At 37.6% G+C, this 17762-nt stretch overlaps 1 protein-coding gene across 2 annotated transcripts in view; it reads right to left on the reverse strand.

Annotated features, from left to right (window-relative positions):
• Nucleotides 1-17762, reverse strand: part of LRRK2 (leucine rich repeat kinase 2) — a 135261-nt gene that overhangs the window by 72476 nt on the left and 45023 nt on the right. For both annotated transcript variants that reach the window (XM_037058156.1, XM_037058157.1), the window contains 5 exons: nt 17531-17670; nt 15437-15565; nt 15191-15361; nt 8127-8385; nt 4395-4583 (listed from right to left, as the gene is read on the reverse strand). In XM_037058156.1, coding sequence (XP_036914051.1) covers nt 4395-4583; nt 8127-8385; nt 15191-15361; nt 15437-15565; nt 17531-17670 — 888 coding nt within the window. The remainder of the gene's footprint in view (nt 1-4394; nt 4584-8126; nt 8386-15190; nt 15362-15436; nt 15566-17530; nt 17671-17762) is intronic.

The raw sequence follows: 17762 nt of genomic DNA on the forward strand, positions 1-17762 counted from the left end.
GGAACATTCACCGTGATAGACCATACGGTAGTGTGCAAAGCATCTCAATAAATATAAGAGGATGCGAATCATCAGGGTAGGTTCTCTGACCCAACAAAGTTAAATTTAAACCAATATGAGAAACTTACATAGAAAATTCTCCAATATTTGGAAAATAAATACCCTTCAAAATAACCCATGAGTCAAAAAAAATCACACAGGCAATTAGAGCATTTTCAAAACTGAATGTAAACAGAACATACAAACACTGTAGGATGCAGCTAAAGTGGTTCATGGAAAGATCTGCATTGGTCTTAAGTGTTCATGGCAATAAAATAAATACCTAAAAATTAGTTTTCTAAGTTTCCACATTAAGAAGAGACATAAAAAGAAGAAACAAATAAAATCAAACATAAAGAAAATAAAGATTAGAGAAGAAAATCAATGAAAAGGAAAATAAATAATAGAAGAAAGATAAATAAAGCAAAATTCTGATCTTTAAAAGATCAATAAAATTGATAAACCTTGAGCTAGACTGAAGAAAAAAAGACACAAATTACCAAGAATTAAAGATCAGATGTCACTACAGATATTTCAAAGGTTAACAGAATAAGAGAATTATTATAAATAACATCAAACAAATAAATTTGGCAACTTACATGAAATGGACAAATTCTTTGAAATCTGTAAATTATAAAAACCTATGCAAGATGTAATAAACAATCAAAATAACAAATACACTAAAGTTATTTGATTTATAATTAAAAATCTCCTCTGAAGAGTCTGTACCTACATGGCTTTACTGGTGAATTCTATTAAACAGTTAAGAAAAAAAAACCAGTACCATTCCTACACAAACTCTTTCAGATAATAGTAGACTTGGAAGTACTGTCCAACATTTCAAGAGTCTAACATTACTCTCATAATTCTCTGTATGTAAAACTACAGAAGAATATCCCTCAGAGACAAAATACTTGACAAAATTTTAGAAAACCAAATCCAATTATATACAAAAAGAATACCACACCATGACCACATGACAATTATGTCAGAAATGCAAGTTTGGTTTAACGTTAGAAAATCTATCAATACAATTAACCATATTTACAGAATAAAGGGGGAAATATGTCCATTTAAACAGAGAGAGGAAAGCATTTTCCAGCAGGCACTAATGATAAAAAGGCTCAGCAAACAATTGCTAAAAAAGAGGTTCTTCAACTTGATGAAAGGTGTCTATGAAAAAAACTACGTCATACTTAATAATACGAAATCGAATGCTTTCATGGTGTGCTTGAGAAGCCAAAAATAAGGCCTACTCTTACTATTTCTATTCAACATAGTACTGGGGCTACTAGCCAGTGAAATAACACAATACAAAAAAAGACAGATCGTAGCAAGTTCATAGGACATAACATTAAGATACAAAGAAATCGTCTATAGTGCCATACATTAGCAGTGAACTATTGGACATTGGAATTCAAGTGCAATATTATTTACAATAGCTTCAAAAAACATGCAGTATAAAACATTGGTGAGAGAAACTTCAAATGACAAATAAACGGAAATATAGCACACTGATATACAAGAAGACTCATATTATTAAGACATCAGTCCCCTAAATTTATTTATAGATTTAATCTAAAGTAACTATGTATACATTAACTCTATATTTATATTAAAATATATTATTTATAAATTCATTCTACATAAATGTATATAAATATGTATTCCAACAAAAATCCCAGAATAAAATTACTTGATTGAAATAAATAGGGAATGCAAAGAACCTAGCTTCATAAGAGCAATTGTGAAAAACAACACCTGAGGACTTAACACCACCTGATTTCAAGACCTACTGTTAAACTAAAGTAACCAAGACAGTGGGCAGTGGCGTAAGAATGAATGTGTGAATCAACAGCACAGAACAAAGAATGCAGAAATAGAACCTTACCTACACGGTCTATTAAATTAAACAACCATGCCATTCATTCGATGAGGAAATAGAGTATTTTCAGCAAGCGATATTAAAACAACTAGATAGAAGAAAATGTGAACCCTTCACTGATACCACACACAAAACATAATTTAAATGTACTTTACACATAAAGGTAAAAGCTAAGCCTGTAACACTTTCCTGAGGAAACAGGAGAAAATGTGTACAAATTTGGGGTAGGAAAAGCTTTCTTAAATTGGCTAGAAAAAAAAAACAAACCATACCAAAAAATTGAAAAACTTTATCAAAATTTTAAAATTCTGCTTTTTGAAAAATAACCATAAAATAAAAGGACAAGCTATAACTGGGAGGAAATATTTGCAAAAGATTTGAATATATACAAACTCATAACAAAAGAACAGACAAAAACACAAAAGTTAGCAAAACATGTAGACAGATACTTCACAAAGAAAATATATGACTGGTCGATAAGAACATAAAAATAACCTCAATATCAATAGTGATCTAAGCAATAAATGTTTTTTAACTTTTTAAATTGTTGTTCAAGAATAGTTGTCTCCTCCCCCCCCACCACTCCCCACACCCCAGCCATCCCCACTCCCCACTCAACCCAAACAAGCTACAACTATGCGTCCACTGGAATCGCTGACATTAAATGGACAGACAGTACCAAGTGTGTAGTGTGATGAGGATACAAAGCAACCAGAATTTTCATATGTTGCTAATGGGAGGATAACACAGTACACCCACTTTGGGAAGCAGCCAGTCCTAAAAGAGGACTCTGTACGATTTTGTTTATATGCAGCCTGAGAAAACACTAACGTAATCTATAGTGACAGAAAGCAAATCAGTGGTCGCCGTGAACCAAGGCTGGGGGAATCTGTTGTGCAGAGGCACAAACGGCCCTGTTGGATGGTACAAGTGTTGTATAACTTGACAGTGGTGATGATTACATGAGCGTATAAAATTTTCAAAACCCATGAAAATATACACTTAAAAGAAGTACATTTTCTTTTATGGTAACTATTTCTCAATAAAGTTTATTTTATGAAATGAGACATCACCTCACACCTGTCAGAATGGCTACCATCAATAAGTCAACTAAGAACAAGTGCTGGTGAGGACTGGAAGAAAGAGAACCCTAGTGCACTGTTGGCGGGAATGCAGACTGGGGCAGCCACTGTGGAAAACAGGATGGAGTTACCTTGAAAGTTTAAAATAAAACTTCCCTATGTCCCAGCAATACCATTCTAGGAATATATCTTAAGAAAGAAACCTGAAACTCTAATTTGGAAAAATATATATGCACCTCTATGTTCACTGCAGTGTTATTTACAATCGCCAAGATCTGGAAATAGCCCAGTGCCCATCAGTAGATGAGCAGACAGAAAAAAGCTGTGGTACATTTACACAATGCAATACCACTCTGCAATTGAAAAAGAACTCTTACCTCTTTCAACAGCATGGATGGGCCTGGAGATGACTAAACTCAGTGAAATAAGCCAGTCAGAGAAAGACAAATACCGTATGATCTCACTAATGAACAAAATAGAAACAGAGTATGGACACAGGGAACAGAGAGCTTCGGAGTGGAAAGGGGTTGGGGACTGGATAAAAGAAGGTGAAAGGATTAAGAAAAAAACAGAGATGTAATACATAGACACAGACAACAGTGTGGGGACTTGCAGAGGGAAAGGAGCCGGGGGAGTAGCTAGAGGAGGGCAACGTGGGGCAAATGCAGACAGAAAGAGACTTTGCTTGGGGTGACAGGCACTGGACGCCATGTGCAGATGGTGTTTTATTGGCTTGTACACTTGAAAACCTATACGGTTTCAAGAGCCAATGTCACCCCAGCAAGTTCAATGAAAAAATACTTGGACTTGCAACATGAGATTCTCTTTTTGATCAAACTGCATTGCATTAAATATGTCAGCCCAATTCACTGTCATTATATATCTTGCCATGTTGATTTCTTCAAAGGTATCTTATGAGTTATTGAAATATTAATATTATTTTTAATTCTAATAAAGGTAAATATATATTTATTAAGTACTTCCTATTTGCCAAGAACTCTCCCAGACAGTTTATATACATTTTACCTAATTCCTATAAATAATCCTGGAAGGTTGGCAATACTGCCTTTAATCAGGGTCAAGGGCGTACCCAATACAGAAAGTCATTGATGGAACATGGAATCTACTTCCAGTCTGTGCATTTCACTGCAGCAGTCACCATTCACCAATTAAAGCAAAGACCATACCACTTACAAGCGCAGAGATACATTTTCTTTACAGCCATTGCCCGTACCAGAGTTAGTAAGCACTATTTCCAATGATGAACAGGTTTTCCTCAAGTTTTCCCAAATGAATTAAATGAGGTTTTTGCCCCAACTCCTATTTTTCAATGTTAGTGTATAAGGGCTTCAAAATAGACAGGAAACTACTTTTTGAATAATAAATACCTTCGCTATCTAGATCATCACTTTGACCAAATACACTGTCCAGGTAACACTCAGGAATGAAGGTCCACTCATCACATTTATTAAGTGCTTCTTCGGAAAAATGCCCATTGCTGCCTGAGGCTGCTCCTTCTTCTGCAGCACTTTTCATCTGGTATCTGAGGACCATTCTTGCTAAGGTGCATCCTATATCTGAAAACAGAACAGATATACCAGCACCTTAGAAATCAACAATTAAGCAAACCTAAACATACACCAAAGTTCCTTATATATTCTCAGACTTCTTAAAAATTGTTTATTCCTACTTCCAAAGTCCCTTTACAATGGTGATATTGCATGTTTAAAAGGCAGTAAATTTTAATTTTTAAAACATCATAGAAATTAATACAAAGCCTTGGGGTAAACGACAAAACTGAATATTTAAAAAATCAACTTAAACCAGGAAAGGGCCTGGGCTTTGAAGGCAGACAGGCCTGTGCCCACCTCACAGTAATGCCACTTGTGAGCTGCAGGCAACCCCTCAGTGGCAATGTCCTCAAGGGGGAAGGGAAAAGGACGATGTGCACAGCATGGGGTTATCAAAAAGATTAAATGAAATGATGCATATAGAATGTTTAGCATGATGCCTGCAACATAGAATATGCTCAAGAAATGATATACTTATTTTTACAAACTACTTGCTAAGTGGTCAAATATATTGGGAAATTAGGTAGAATTTTAAAGTTATCATCCTTCTCATAAGCGGGCAGAATCCACATTGTGCTACATATAGCCTGGAAAATTTCTTTAAATATTACTCTCCTAGTTCACATTATAATGTGTGGATGTGACTCAGTCCAGTAGCTGATAAATGTTTTAAAGCTATGAATCCAAAATGTTCTTTACTCAAACCAGCTATCCATGAAAATCAAATATCATTATTATATATTTTTAATTAGGTAAGACTTATGGTTAAGAAAAAACTTCATACAGAACAAAGAGAATGAAATAAGTGATAAATCTACCTCCATTTTTCTCCAATGAGCCCACAGTTTCTCTCTACCAGATGTAAAAGGTTAAAGTTAGCTGGCTGTTGCCTGGAAACGCGTTGGACTGAGGAAGCATGGGATCTAATGACCATGCATCAGTCTCCAAAGTCCCCAGGGTCAGCCACCAGGGTGCCCACTGCTGCAGTTTTTCCCTAAGGTGTTCTTTTTCATATGCAAACATTTACGACGACCATATCCCACTTGTGTGCTCACCAACAGTATACTAAAAAACACCATACTAAAATCACTGTTCTGTCCCTTTTTTTGCCTAATCATGGATTCTATATCCAAATATTTGGATTTGCTAGATGTTATTTTCCATCAATTGCAAAGCATTCCACTGCATTAATGTACCATGATAATTTGAATGGTTCCTTACGGGAAATACTTATTTTTTTTCATACTATTTTGCTATTATAAACAATTTAATGTGTATCGCTGTACATGCATTTCTATGTGCATTGAGAATTTCTGTATCATAGATTCCTATTAGCATATTGCTAGGCCCAAAACATATGTACCTACATTAAAGGTACTAATGGATATTGCCAAATAAAGGAGTTAGGGATATAGGTAGAAGAACCTTCCATCCAGACTTCATGGGTGCAGGAACAGTTTTCTTGTAAAAACTGCTAAGGTGCTGAGGCAGGAAGAATGAAGAGATAGCCAGGTGAAGAGAAAAGGTAAGGGAATTAGGGGAAGTAACTGCAGGAAAAGGCTTCAAGTAAAAGTACATGAAGCCTTTAAGAAACGGAGGGGAATTCAGCCTGATGGGATGTTCTAAACCCCACGAGGAGGTTGCACCGTGAGTAGACAGAAGCAGCAATAAGCATGGATGGATAATTCAGCAGCATTCGGCCATCTCAGTGAAGGAGAGAAAAAGAGCAGACTGTTGGGCTGATAAGAATAGAGTTCTGTCAGGTGAAACGGAGAAACGACAGGAGAGAAAACACGTTATTACAAGAGAGTCCTTCGGATCTGAGCTGCGGGGAAGGGAGTGGGCGTGGGAAGAAGGTGTCAGAGACACTGCTGGGAGCCCGGGCCTTAAAAATGCACTTTGTGTGAGTAACTGAGAGACAGTGAAAAAGACAGAAATGTTAAAAGAGGTGGATGATAACTTGTCATCAACATGTTTAATATATGCAAAATATATATTAACTTGAAAATAGAAAGAGAATACATCCTTCATTGAAACACAAAGTAAATGCTGGTGGAAGTCACTGGAAGGCCATCACTGCTGGCTAATCCATGAGCTGGACCTAGGCAATCAGATCTTAGCCATGACCTTGGATTTTACATTCTGCCCCTTGTCCCCACAGTGGGAACTGTCCCAAGGATGTAGCCTTTGAAAGACTGAGGTTTGGTTGAAACCACTTGGACTGAATATGTGACTGAAATCAGTTCAGACCTGTAGACAATCTTTAAGATTCTGGCAGGTGGGTGTGGAGATTCACTCATCTTGCAGTTGCTCGAAGTAAGCCTCATGCGTTAAGTTCCCTTGCTTTTTTAAACTGGCCACCTGACAGTCTTCAGTCTCTCCTTGCCCTCTATATATGGAGGCCAGTGTCAGATTTCACTAGGGAATTTCCCAAGGCACTATTGTAACACTTGTAAGCACAGAGATACATTTTCTTGGCAGCCGCCGCCTTAACTGGAGTGAAAAGCATGGACTACTTCCAGTAATGAACACATTACTGGAACCAAGAGTATATTAACTTGAAAATGAAAGTATATATGTAGATACGTTTCTGTTGATACATATACATTTAAATGCATGTGTATATGTAAACACATAGAAAGTATAGAAAAATTTACATGTATTACTTACAAGACATGAAATAAGTTATTGTTATTTTCTTCCTTACGACTCTTTCCCTGTTGTTAAAATGAGCCTCAGTTACTTTTTATTTTTAAATGCAAATTCCCTGGACCAAGTGTACTGGCAAGGCAGGGTTGGAAGCCTGAGAACTTAGGGGATTTTTTTTTTTGAGAAAGGGGAAGAAGGGAAAAAGAGAGGGTGAGAAACATTGATGTGCAAGAGAAACATCAATCAGCAGCCTCTTAGATGCCCCCAACCTAGGCTGACCTGCACCCCAGGTATGTGCTGGGATCAGGAATCAAACCAGCAACCTCTCGGTTCACAGGCTGGTGCCCAACACACTGAGCCACACCAGCCAGGGTGAATTACTTCTATAATGAAAATTAAAATACATAAAAAGAGTCCTGGCTGGTGTGGCCCAGCGGATTGAGTGCAGGTCTGCAAAGCAAAGGTTTCCCAGTTTGATTTCCAGTCAGGACACATCCCTGGGTTGTGGGCCAGGTCCCCAGCGAGGGGTATCAGTGAGGCAACCACACCATGATGCTTCTCTCCTTCTCTTTCTCCCTCCCTCCTCCTCTCTCTAAAAATAAATAAGTAAATTCTTTAGAAAATAAATAAGTAAATAAAATATATAAAAAGAAAAGTAAGTCCTCAGAAAGATCCTATAGTGTTGTGCTATCCTTATAAAATATGTACTTGCTGGGTCATAAAGAACTTAAGTATAGTATCACTTCCAAGCATTTAATGACAAAAAAAAAAGATACCCAAACGCTTACAGTATTTCTGGCTTAAGTTGCACCAAAGTGGAATGAAAACTAACTAAAAGATAAGTGACTTAAAAAACACTACTAAAAATAAGACACACCAAATGTTTTTTTTAATACTCACTTGTTTCTTTTCTTGAATTAAATGTCTTGTCTGGGAACAAAGGACTAAGCCAGGAAGGTTCAATTTTTCCTATCCCAAATCCTCCGAGGCAGATGCTGTTGTTAGCCGGGTCCAGGGCAAGCCTCCTTAAGAGCAGACTGATGGTTTGGCCATCGCCTTTCCCAATGCTGATTGTCAGCGCTTTACGCACATCTTGATCACGGGGCCTGCTACTCAGTAACAGCTCCACCAGCTTGGGGTGGCTCCCTTTTTCACATACCTGTTAAAGAAAAACATACACACGTGTATTAAAAACCTGTATTCCTTCCACTTGGGAGATTGGCAAATTGAACCCGGGGTGATTTTTCACTGCCTCCATACATTTAGATAGAAACGAAACAAAATCAGGTAAAATTCATCCTTGAAATAGATTAGGAAAACACATAAGATGAGCACCCCACATATCAGAGTAGCCAAAATCAAATAATCTGCCACGTGAGAGTCAGTTATCATGAAAGAGGCAGCAGGATGTGAAGAACAAGCACACAAACTGGAAGTCAGCAGAACTGAGGCTTACGCTTCCCGGGCTTCCGTTTGCTCATTGCAAGACAGCTGGCACACAAGTGCCTTCACGCAGTGAAGACTTCCTGCACTGCCTTCAGTTGTAACACAGAATATAAATAGCACATTTGTCAAGGCCATGTGCGAAAGACAGTCATCACTCATTTCTGGGTTTCCAGAGCCCCTCGGGACAAGAATCTGAATTTCCACAAAGAAATATCCTCTCTCTCAGTTTCCTACCTTCCCCTGAATATTCTGTTCTGAGCTGTGTTCAAGGTGGGTTAGCATACTAGGTGCTACAAAAACTAGTGTCCACTGTAAGCAGAGAGAAGCTGAGCAACCTGTGGCCCAGCACATGGGCCCTATTCAGGAGCTGCTTCAGAAAGGCATGGCATGCCGTGTTTTACAAACAGAAGATCAAAATAATAGATAATGGAAGCATTATACATCAGGTACTATGCTAAATTCTGTACATGCATGATCTATAATTCCTATAAAAACAAAACCCTAGGCCACATAAATTATTAGCCCATTTTATAGATTAATAGAAGACATACCTGATTTGTCCCTTAGACAACCCTTAGAGCTAGTCAATAAAAGACTTGGATCTGACGTCAAATCTGCTGGTTCCAAAGGCTGTGCTCCTCTCACTACACAAAATTAAGGGCTAAGAAACAAAGGAAAGAAGACTCTAACACCCAAGGTGCTGAGCAGAAGGACAAGATTGGGGGAAATTCAAGAATTCTCCAGAACTAAAGTGTGTGCAAGGGATTCAAGGGGACAATCCTGTGGTTTGAAGGCACCAACTTAATCCCCACCAGTCTCCAGCGTCAGCCACCTTCAACATTCTCCTCAGGGCCACTATGGTACCTTTGTCCTCTAGATATAGCCAAGGCACTGTGCTATTTACAATCTTCTAAAACCCATCTGGCCCAGATCATTCCCCCAAACACAATATGCAAAATTATCTTCATTTGTGCTATTTCTGTAGCCCTAAGTGTCTAACTCTGCCCTTCACCTAGCAAAAAGAGGTTCATTCTGCAAGAAAAAGCTTCAAAGTTGCTTTCACAGTGAATCTTTGCTGCCAACCTTCCAGGCCACACACACCCTCCCTCCTCCAGGCTCCCATCCCATTTTGTTTAGCACAGTCCTCAGCACACTGAATCAGATGTGCCTGCCCATTTCCTGACTGGAATGGAAGACACGAATGCTGTGGTCACTCTGTACCTTTGTAACCTAGTGCAATGCCTAAGAAATGCATACATATAATTTAACTAGCAAATTACTAAAATCCCCTTTATAGGCCCATAGGGAATTTGGGATAGAGGGAGCCAGGAAAAGACCAAAAAACTCAATTACAAATGCCTTCTCTTAAAGCTCAGCAAACTTTTATCCCTAAGTTATAGCACTTACTGCCTACTTTGTATCATGGTGAATTATGTTTTACCCTGCCTCCTCTCCTAATACACACTTAGGAAAAATATTGAAAAGGAAACCCCTTTTTATATTATTGACTATTTATCTACCATTGTGCTTTCCACATAGAAGGTGCTCAATATGTTTCTATAGAGGTATTTTCCTTAGGGCACCAATACAATCTATGCTGCCTTGAGGCATACGGTGTCATGAAAAGAGAGAGCTGTAAGAAAGTGGAGTAGACAAAAAAAATTAAGAAAATAATTTCAACTTCATTAGAGGAAAAAAATACCACTCAGAAATACACAGTTTTGTATTTAAATAATAATTAAGGTAATTCAGAATAGAATCAAACTTTATCGAAAGTATAATTGATTACCCTTTGAAATCTCTCTCATCTTCTCATTTATAACTAATATAGGCAACAACCAAAACCAAATATAGCATTTGCAAATAAACAAACAACCCATCACCACCACGATTGTGAATCTGCTGTGTGAGCAAGAGATTAAAGCTGGGAGCAGATGTATTAAGGCTTTGGACAAACTCGTTTTTATTTTACTTCAAGTCACAATGCAACAAGCTCAGAAACACAAGAGACCTGATTACCACACTGACAACACTATGCAAACTCAAAGTGAGTCCGACTGTCCTGGAAAAGTCTACAATGTTGTATAACAAGTTTAAGAACACGTTTTTGGTTGGTAAAGGAGATTCTGTAATCATACAAGTGCTAAAGAAATCTCTTGCTGGGCAAAGACATGAGGAAGCAAATAAAACCAAAGATTAAGGGAAGAAAGGGCCAAACAAAAAGCTAGAAAAAGGACCAAACGGGTTCAAAGGCTCTAAATGGAGAATCGGATGCTCAAGACAGTGACCAACCACAACATAATGGAGAGGGCAATGAAGGACGGTGCAGCAGGAAAGAGCCATCCAGGTTGGGGGCGGCGGGGGGGGGACTGAGATATCTCTGAGGGTTCTACGGTAGAGAACTAGGTTGCCATACCTGGAATATAAAGAACATTTGAGCATTTTAGTGATTTTTATTTGAAATATTTATTTATTTATTTGTTTCTTTATTTATAACTGCTAAAAGTTCTAAATTTTTATAAACATAGGTTTTGATGTTTAAAGCTTGTTTTGGGGGAGAAAATCCCTTCGTCTCTGTTTCAAAGTATTGCTCAATTGTACCTGTGCAGTACTTACACATGTATTATACAGAGAATTCATTTAAGAAATGTTGATCAGCTTTTCCAGACACTGGTTACAGCACATTTTCAATTAGTGTGTGCATGTTAAGGTGTAACTGATAGTAGGGGAAAGTTACATTTTTAAAACGACTACCTGTGTAAACATTTTGCCTTTTCCCAAATGCTATGGGTTTTGTGCATAATTTGTATTTAACAGACTGTCTTTTCACTGTCTGTGAGTTTTGTAAAAGTTCTACATTTTTATGGTAGATAAACTGTTACCTCTATAAAATTTCCCCCTTGTTCTAGCTAAAGTTAGTCTCACCCATGGTCCACACTGTACTACATTATCCTGCTGTCCTCTAACAGTGTGTGGTTCTGCATGCCGTTTTGTATAATATCCAAACTGAGGCTGAACCGAAAATTCTACATGTTACAAAACTCATGGGAACTTTAGAAAGTAATTTAATTTTTTGCCTGGGGATTCAGTAAAGTCACACGACTCCTTCAGACAGTCGAATGGATGTACATGGGAATGAATCTGGCTCCTGGGTTCAGCCATCTAAGATCCTGTACAGACACTAGAAGCTGAAACTGAAAACTAAGCGATGAAGTTTATTTTTGAGATATTCCTAAACTTAAAAAAAAATCACACTTATTTGTGAAGTCACTAAGTAGTATTTTTTAAATTTTATGTATTTACTTTTGGAGAGAGGGGAAAGGAGGAAGGAAGAAAGAGAGGGAAATATCAATGTGTGTCTGCTTCTCACACGCCCCCTACAGGGGACCTGGCCCACAACCCAGGCATGAGCCCTGATCAGGATTCGAACCAGTGACACTTTGGTTCACAGGCCGCCACTCTATGCACCGAGTCACAGCAGCCAGGGCGCTAAGTAGTATTTTTTAGCTGAAAAAAACAATCCATGATGCTTATGCAGTAAATAAAAGTAAATACTATACAAGAAAACTAACTTATCTGAAAACATGGTTATGTCAGAGGGCGATTTTTATTTATGTATCATAAATATGACAGAATTGTAAAAAACGGAAACCTCAGTTGCTCTGGGGCAGTAGACAAAGTAAAGGAGCAGTTTCTGATAGACTGCATATTCACATTTATAAACCAAATCAGGGCGAACCAAGCTTAACACACAAAACTCAAGGAAAACTTAACAGGTAATATTTCTAAGATAATTTGATTATGTCCGTTGGTAGTTTTTAGTCACTAAAAGACACTTCCCCTCTTTTGAAACTATGAATATGGAAAAGAAGGCTTTTAATACTTCGGTGTTTGCGCATGACATGCATCGTATGTTTTGACCCCTCAGATAACTATTTTCATCTATAGGCAATTGTTCTCATCACTGATTATTAAATTATCTCAGTACTTGGAGTTTCGCTTTTGAGAGGCCTTACAATGGAACCTAGAACCCAGTGTTTTGAAGGAACGCCTGCTATTATATCCATCTGGTCCTTGGTACGATCAAAATTTGGAAAAATTATTCCAGTTAAGCTGTAAGTGTAAACTTGTGAACTTGGTTTGATTAAAGAATTCTTCTCCCAAACTCTAAAAGGAAAGAAAAGGAGTAAAGCAGCCGCTCAGGAGGCAGCTTTCCCACTACTTACCAGGAGAGTGTCCTGGGGCAAGTCTCTTACCCTCTCTGCGCCTCAGTTCCTTCCCTTCCAATGGGGGCCATGCCAGAGCCCATTCCTAGGGTCCCGGTGAGGGTTCAGCTGTGTAAAGAACTCCAGAGCGGTGCCCAGGCGGTAACAAATACCACAAANAAAGGAAAGAAAAGGAGTAAAGCAGCCGCTCAGGAGGCAGCTTTCCCACTACTTACCAGGAGAGTGTCCTGGGGCAAGTCTCTTACCCTCTCTGCGCCTCAGTTCCTTCCCTTCCAAAGGGGGCCATGCCAGAGCCCATTCCTAGGGTCCCGGTGAGGGTTCAGCTGTGTAAAGAACTCCAGAGCGGTGCCCAGGCGGTAACAAATACCACAAAAGTGTTTATGACTTTTATTCAGACTTCACTATACTTGCTCATCCCACCATGATTTGAAGAGTTTTAGCTTCAGGTCTTTCTCTATTCATGCATTTTCATATCCAGAATTAATCTCCCATATTCTGCTCTACCAGTCAGACACATTACATCATTCAATTCTCCTCAGAAAGCCTAACAAGATTAGCACCACCCTTGCTCCGAATAGTCATTAATTATGCCATTATTCATGTGCTGGCACATGAATAAATAGTGCTGATTACCATTTTTTACACTAGCACAAAACAAAGTCTGTTCAATCGATCTATCACATATTTCATTATTTGCAATTTATTACTTGATAGACAAAAGACCAACAGCTAGGGTAAATTCTTTAAATTTAATAAACCTATGGATGTAAGGATCTGATTTTTTTTCAAATAAAAGGTATGTATACAAGCTATTAAGTTTAAAAAACCATGGGGAGAAAAATAAAAAGCTCTGTACTTGTAGAAAGAGTCAGATAAATTGAAAGAAAAGTAGAAGGCACTTTCTATGGGGAATGTAGAGTAACTGCATTAAAGTGCTTTTAGGTAGATTGTTTCCCAAAGAAAAATTTGAAGGAGAAGTTACTTTTCAATTCTTTGGCATCTCCAAAACACATTAATGCAATGATCTGCCAATATCACAAAAGATGCACAATAAAAACATACTAAATTATTGACAGAAACAATTTAACTACCTTTAACATAAAATAGCAACTATTTTTAATGTTGCTTGCTTAAAAGATAGTTGACTAAATTTAACTTATTTGATTATTTGGTTTTAATGCATAAATTGATTGTGCATGAAAATGAGTTACGGATTCAGTTTATTTTTATGGAGATCGCTAATTAGTACTAATTAAATTAGTACTAATTTAATCTTACAGTTGAAATATTTATTTGAATCCTTAGGCAAGTGAGAAATTAAATAAAGTAAGGCTTTAAAAATAAATTACTAGAAAACAGTACACTGCGGGTTATCTAATAATGTATATTAAATCATACATAATTGCTTCACTAGAAATATTATTAAATTTCTATAAAATATATACATGATGCTACCTGAATGCTATTATAAACTCTAAAATTTATACAACAAAGATAAACCTGAAATAACATGTAATGCACTTTAGAAAATGCTTATTGAATTCACACTGCAAAGCGATGAGTTCGATATTCTAACTGATAGAAAGTTACACATTGTACATGTCCACTTTCATACAACTCACAAGATGTTCAGGAGATATACATAAACTGTCATGGACTTGCAGAAGCAAATCTTCACTTTTCATGGAGGTCGGTGAGTGTACGGAGGGCTTTACCCAGGAAAGAGATTTGTGTTATGCTTGGAAGGAAAGGGAGAACAATTACACAGATGTCTGCACGGTGCAGGAGGGAAGGCAGAGAAAAAAGGCAGGACCACAGTGCTACACAGCTGCAGGGGTGGCCAATGGCAGGGATGGCCATGTGAATGGCACCCGCTACGGTGTGTGGTTCCAGCCTACAGGACCACATACTGTAGCCCTGAGGGAAGAACTTGCTAGTCAAAGAGACTCAAAACAAAGAGAAAACGGTTGGGAAAGATGAATACTAAATAAAGCCATGGGCTGAGTGGAGCATGTCGGATAAACAGTTTATACAGAGATGCATAGTAAGTGACACATTTGAAAAGTTACTTATCAACCTTAACAACATAGAGAAACACATGAAGGATTAGACAGTAACACCCAAGGACCCTACTACCTCTCAAATGCTGTGAACCTAACTCCTACCACAAAGCACAAGCACTTGTGCAATATACCAGTAAATTCCGCAGTGAGGAAAAATGGGATGTAAGTAACAGCTACACACTAGCAGAGTCAACAGAGCAAAGGCAAAAGTGTCATCTTGAAAACTTACCTGGCAGATTAAAGAAGCTCCCTCCTTTGCTCGATTGGCATCCGCTCCCAACAGAAGCAGGCATTCAGCCATGATGCTGTTGTTCTGATCACACGCTCTCTCCAGCATCAAACTTTTCAACTCATCATCCATAGCTAGCTTTGCAAAGCACTTGCAACAAAGGTTTAGGAACTAAAAAGAATGAAAGTGCGGATTAGAGTCTGCTAAATACACAACAGTTAGCATACAAGTGAAAAAACACTGTACCTGCTGATCTTTTTGTTCCACAATACTGGAAGACATCTGATGGAATATCACTGAGTCAAAGGAGTAATGCACCAACAGCTTGGAAAAAGACACGGACAATTCCAGTACTGTCAAGACTGTCTGAAATCCCTGAGAGGGTGAGCAAAAGTAATAAAAACAAAAGCTATTATGGGCAAAAGAGAACAAATCAACAGCATAAAACAGAGTTTGTAGATGATACGTAAAACCTGAGTTGTTCACATAACTAAGTAGATATATTAACCGGGCTTGTACTTTAAAACTATAAACCTTGAAATAATCCTATAAATCCTGTATGTAGTAGGTGCACAGAGAATAAAATGCTAATTAACAAAGCAGGAAAAATACTTAATCCAGTAATACGTGGCTTTTAAAAATCGCCGTCTGAAGCCATTCCTCAGGAGGAAAGCCAGATATTATTAATCAGGGTTAGAACAGCATAGTGGGCAGAGTTACAGACCTAAATAGGCCGCAAAAGTGAATTTTTTATTCTAACGTTGCAGATTAGCTTCTCGAGGTGGCCCAGCATTTCCCCAACATTTTGTGCTTTCTTCTGAAATTTTAACCCCCAAGAGACAAATCTGAGCTCCTGATTTCATTCACGTCAAGTGTATTTGAGAGACGCTCCGAAGGCACCCTGAAGTTTAACATCCTAAAGCAGAGTGTTTATAAAGAGCTGACCAGTCACACCGTTACTTTTTAGAGCCACTGAAGCATACTGCCCTGAGTTGTCTGCGCTGTCTACCCACGTGACACTGTAAGGAAAGAATGAACTTTTGACTTTAGTATTATTTAGTTTGGGCAAATTCGCCAAAGATCAACTTAAGCTTTTAGATTTTTAATATCTGTCAATCTCATATATTAATAATCAAAATATTAAAATAATTATAAGACACTAAGTTTCTATGAGTACTTCCTAACATTTGATAAGAAAAGTAGTTAATTTATGCACCCACCCACCTCTAGGGCCAAGGCCCTGAAAAGTCAAATAAATGCGGTCACAGAGAGGTAATGCAAATGTGTAGAAGGCACGTAACTCAAATTTAAAACTTATAAAATGCAGAACTGACCAAATAGAACATAGTGGAAGGCCAACTTCAGCCCACTGGGCAATAGTTTATAACTTCTACTATAGCAATCTTAGAACATATGCCTAGACAAATTACCATTGAAGATCTGAGGATTTCATACCTGAAAAAAATCATTTCTTTTCCCCTGGATTACTTTTAATCAGTTCTGGCCTTAATTAGTCTAGGTGGAGGCACATTATAAAAAGCCGATCTATAAAACACACTATCATTTTTAATCTAAGAATGCTGTGTTCAGCAGCATTTTAAAACTTAAAACTTTATACCCAGTATCTCATTTACTAACAAAGTCTCTGCAAAGGCTGGAGCCTAGGCAACATTATTCCTGGTCAATGCTCCCATTCACCAAAATATTTGCTGAGTCCGGTTTATGGAAGTTGCAAACTCCATTACTAAAAACTACAACCAAGGCAGAAAGTCTTTAAAAAAAGAAACTATTTGTTTTCACAACATTAGGGCAAAAATCCTGAAATAATTTATTTCTTAAATCTCACCTCAATTAACCCTAAGCCAATATCTTGGGTTCCTAATAAAAACAGTGATTATATATCACATTTTAAGTTTTGCTTGGTGAAAAACATTTAAAATATCTTTTCACTGCAAGGGAAAAAATTAAGAGCCAAAATTACTATGGGTGAGCAGCCCACAACACAACACAGAGAATAACAAACCAGAATAATTACCACTTGTATTTATACAAAATCTAAGCAAATGAAGCTCAGCTACCTGAAATTTCTTTAGCATACTCTCTGCTCTTTCATGAAAAAAAAGTGGCGAAAAATGCTGATTTTAGACATTTAATGATGAAACACAGGATCTTTAAAGATTTAATATAATTATCTTCATCTTTTACAATTAAAATACTACAAAATGATAGATGGTTTTCCATTAACTAGAATATCTCCATTAAGGTAAAGTGGGGATTATACCAACTGTTCTGAAGGAAATCTGCATGAGATCAAATTTCCCTTTGGGATCATGCACATACTTTAATCTGTAATTCAGCCACGTCCTTAAACCGCTGTAAGCTGGAAACCAGAAGTTTTGCCAGCAGACGTCCAGTTACCAAGAATAAATTCTTCTTTGTAATCAAGCACCCTATAAGACTTAAACCCAGACACTGAATTTCTGGAAGAATAAAGGCAAAAATAAACAAAATTAGTTGTTTTAAATCTCAAAACTAAAGGAAAAAAATGGAAAAACACCCCACCAGCAACTAA

Source organism: Sturnira hondurensis, unplaced genomic scaffold (genome assembly GCF_014824575.4).
Source record: "Sturnira hondurensis isolate 20B ecotype Veracruz unplaced genomic scaffold, ASM1482457v3 Scaffold0009935, whole genome shotgun sequence".
In the NCBI taxonomy this organism is placed as follows: Eukaryota; Metazoa; Chordata; class Mammalia; order Chiroptera; family Phyllostomidae; genus Sturnira; species Sturnira hondurensis.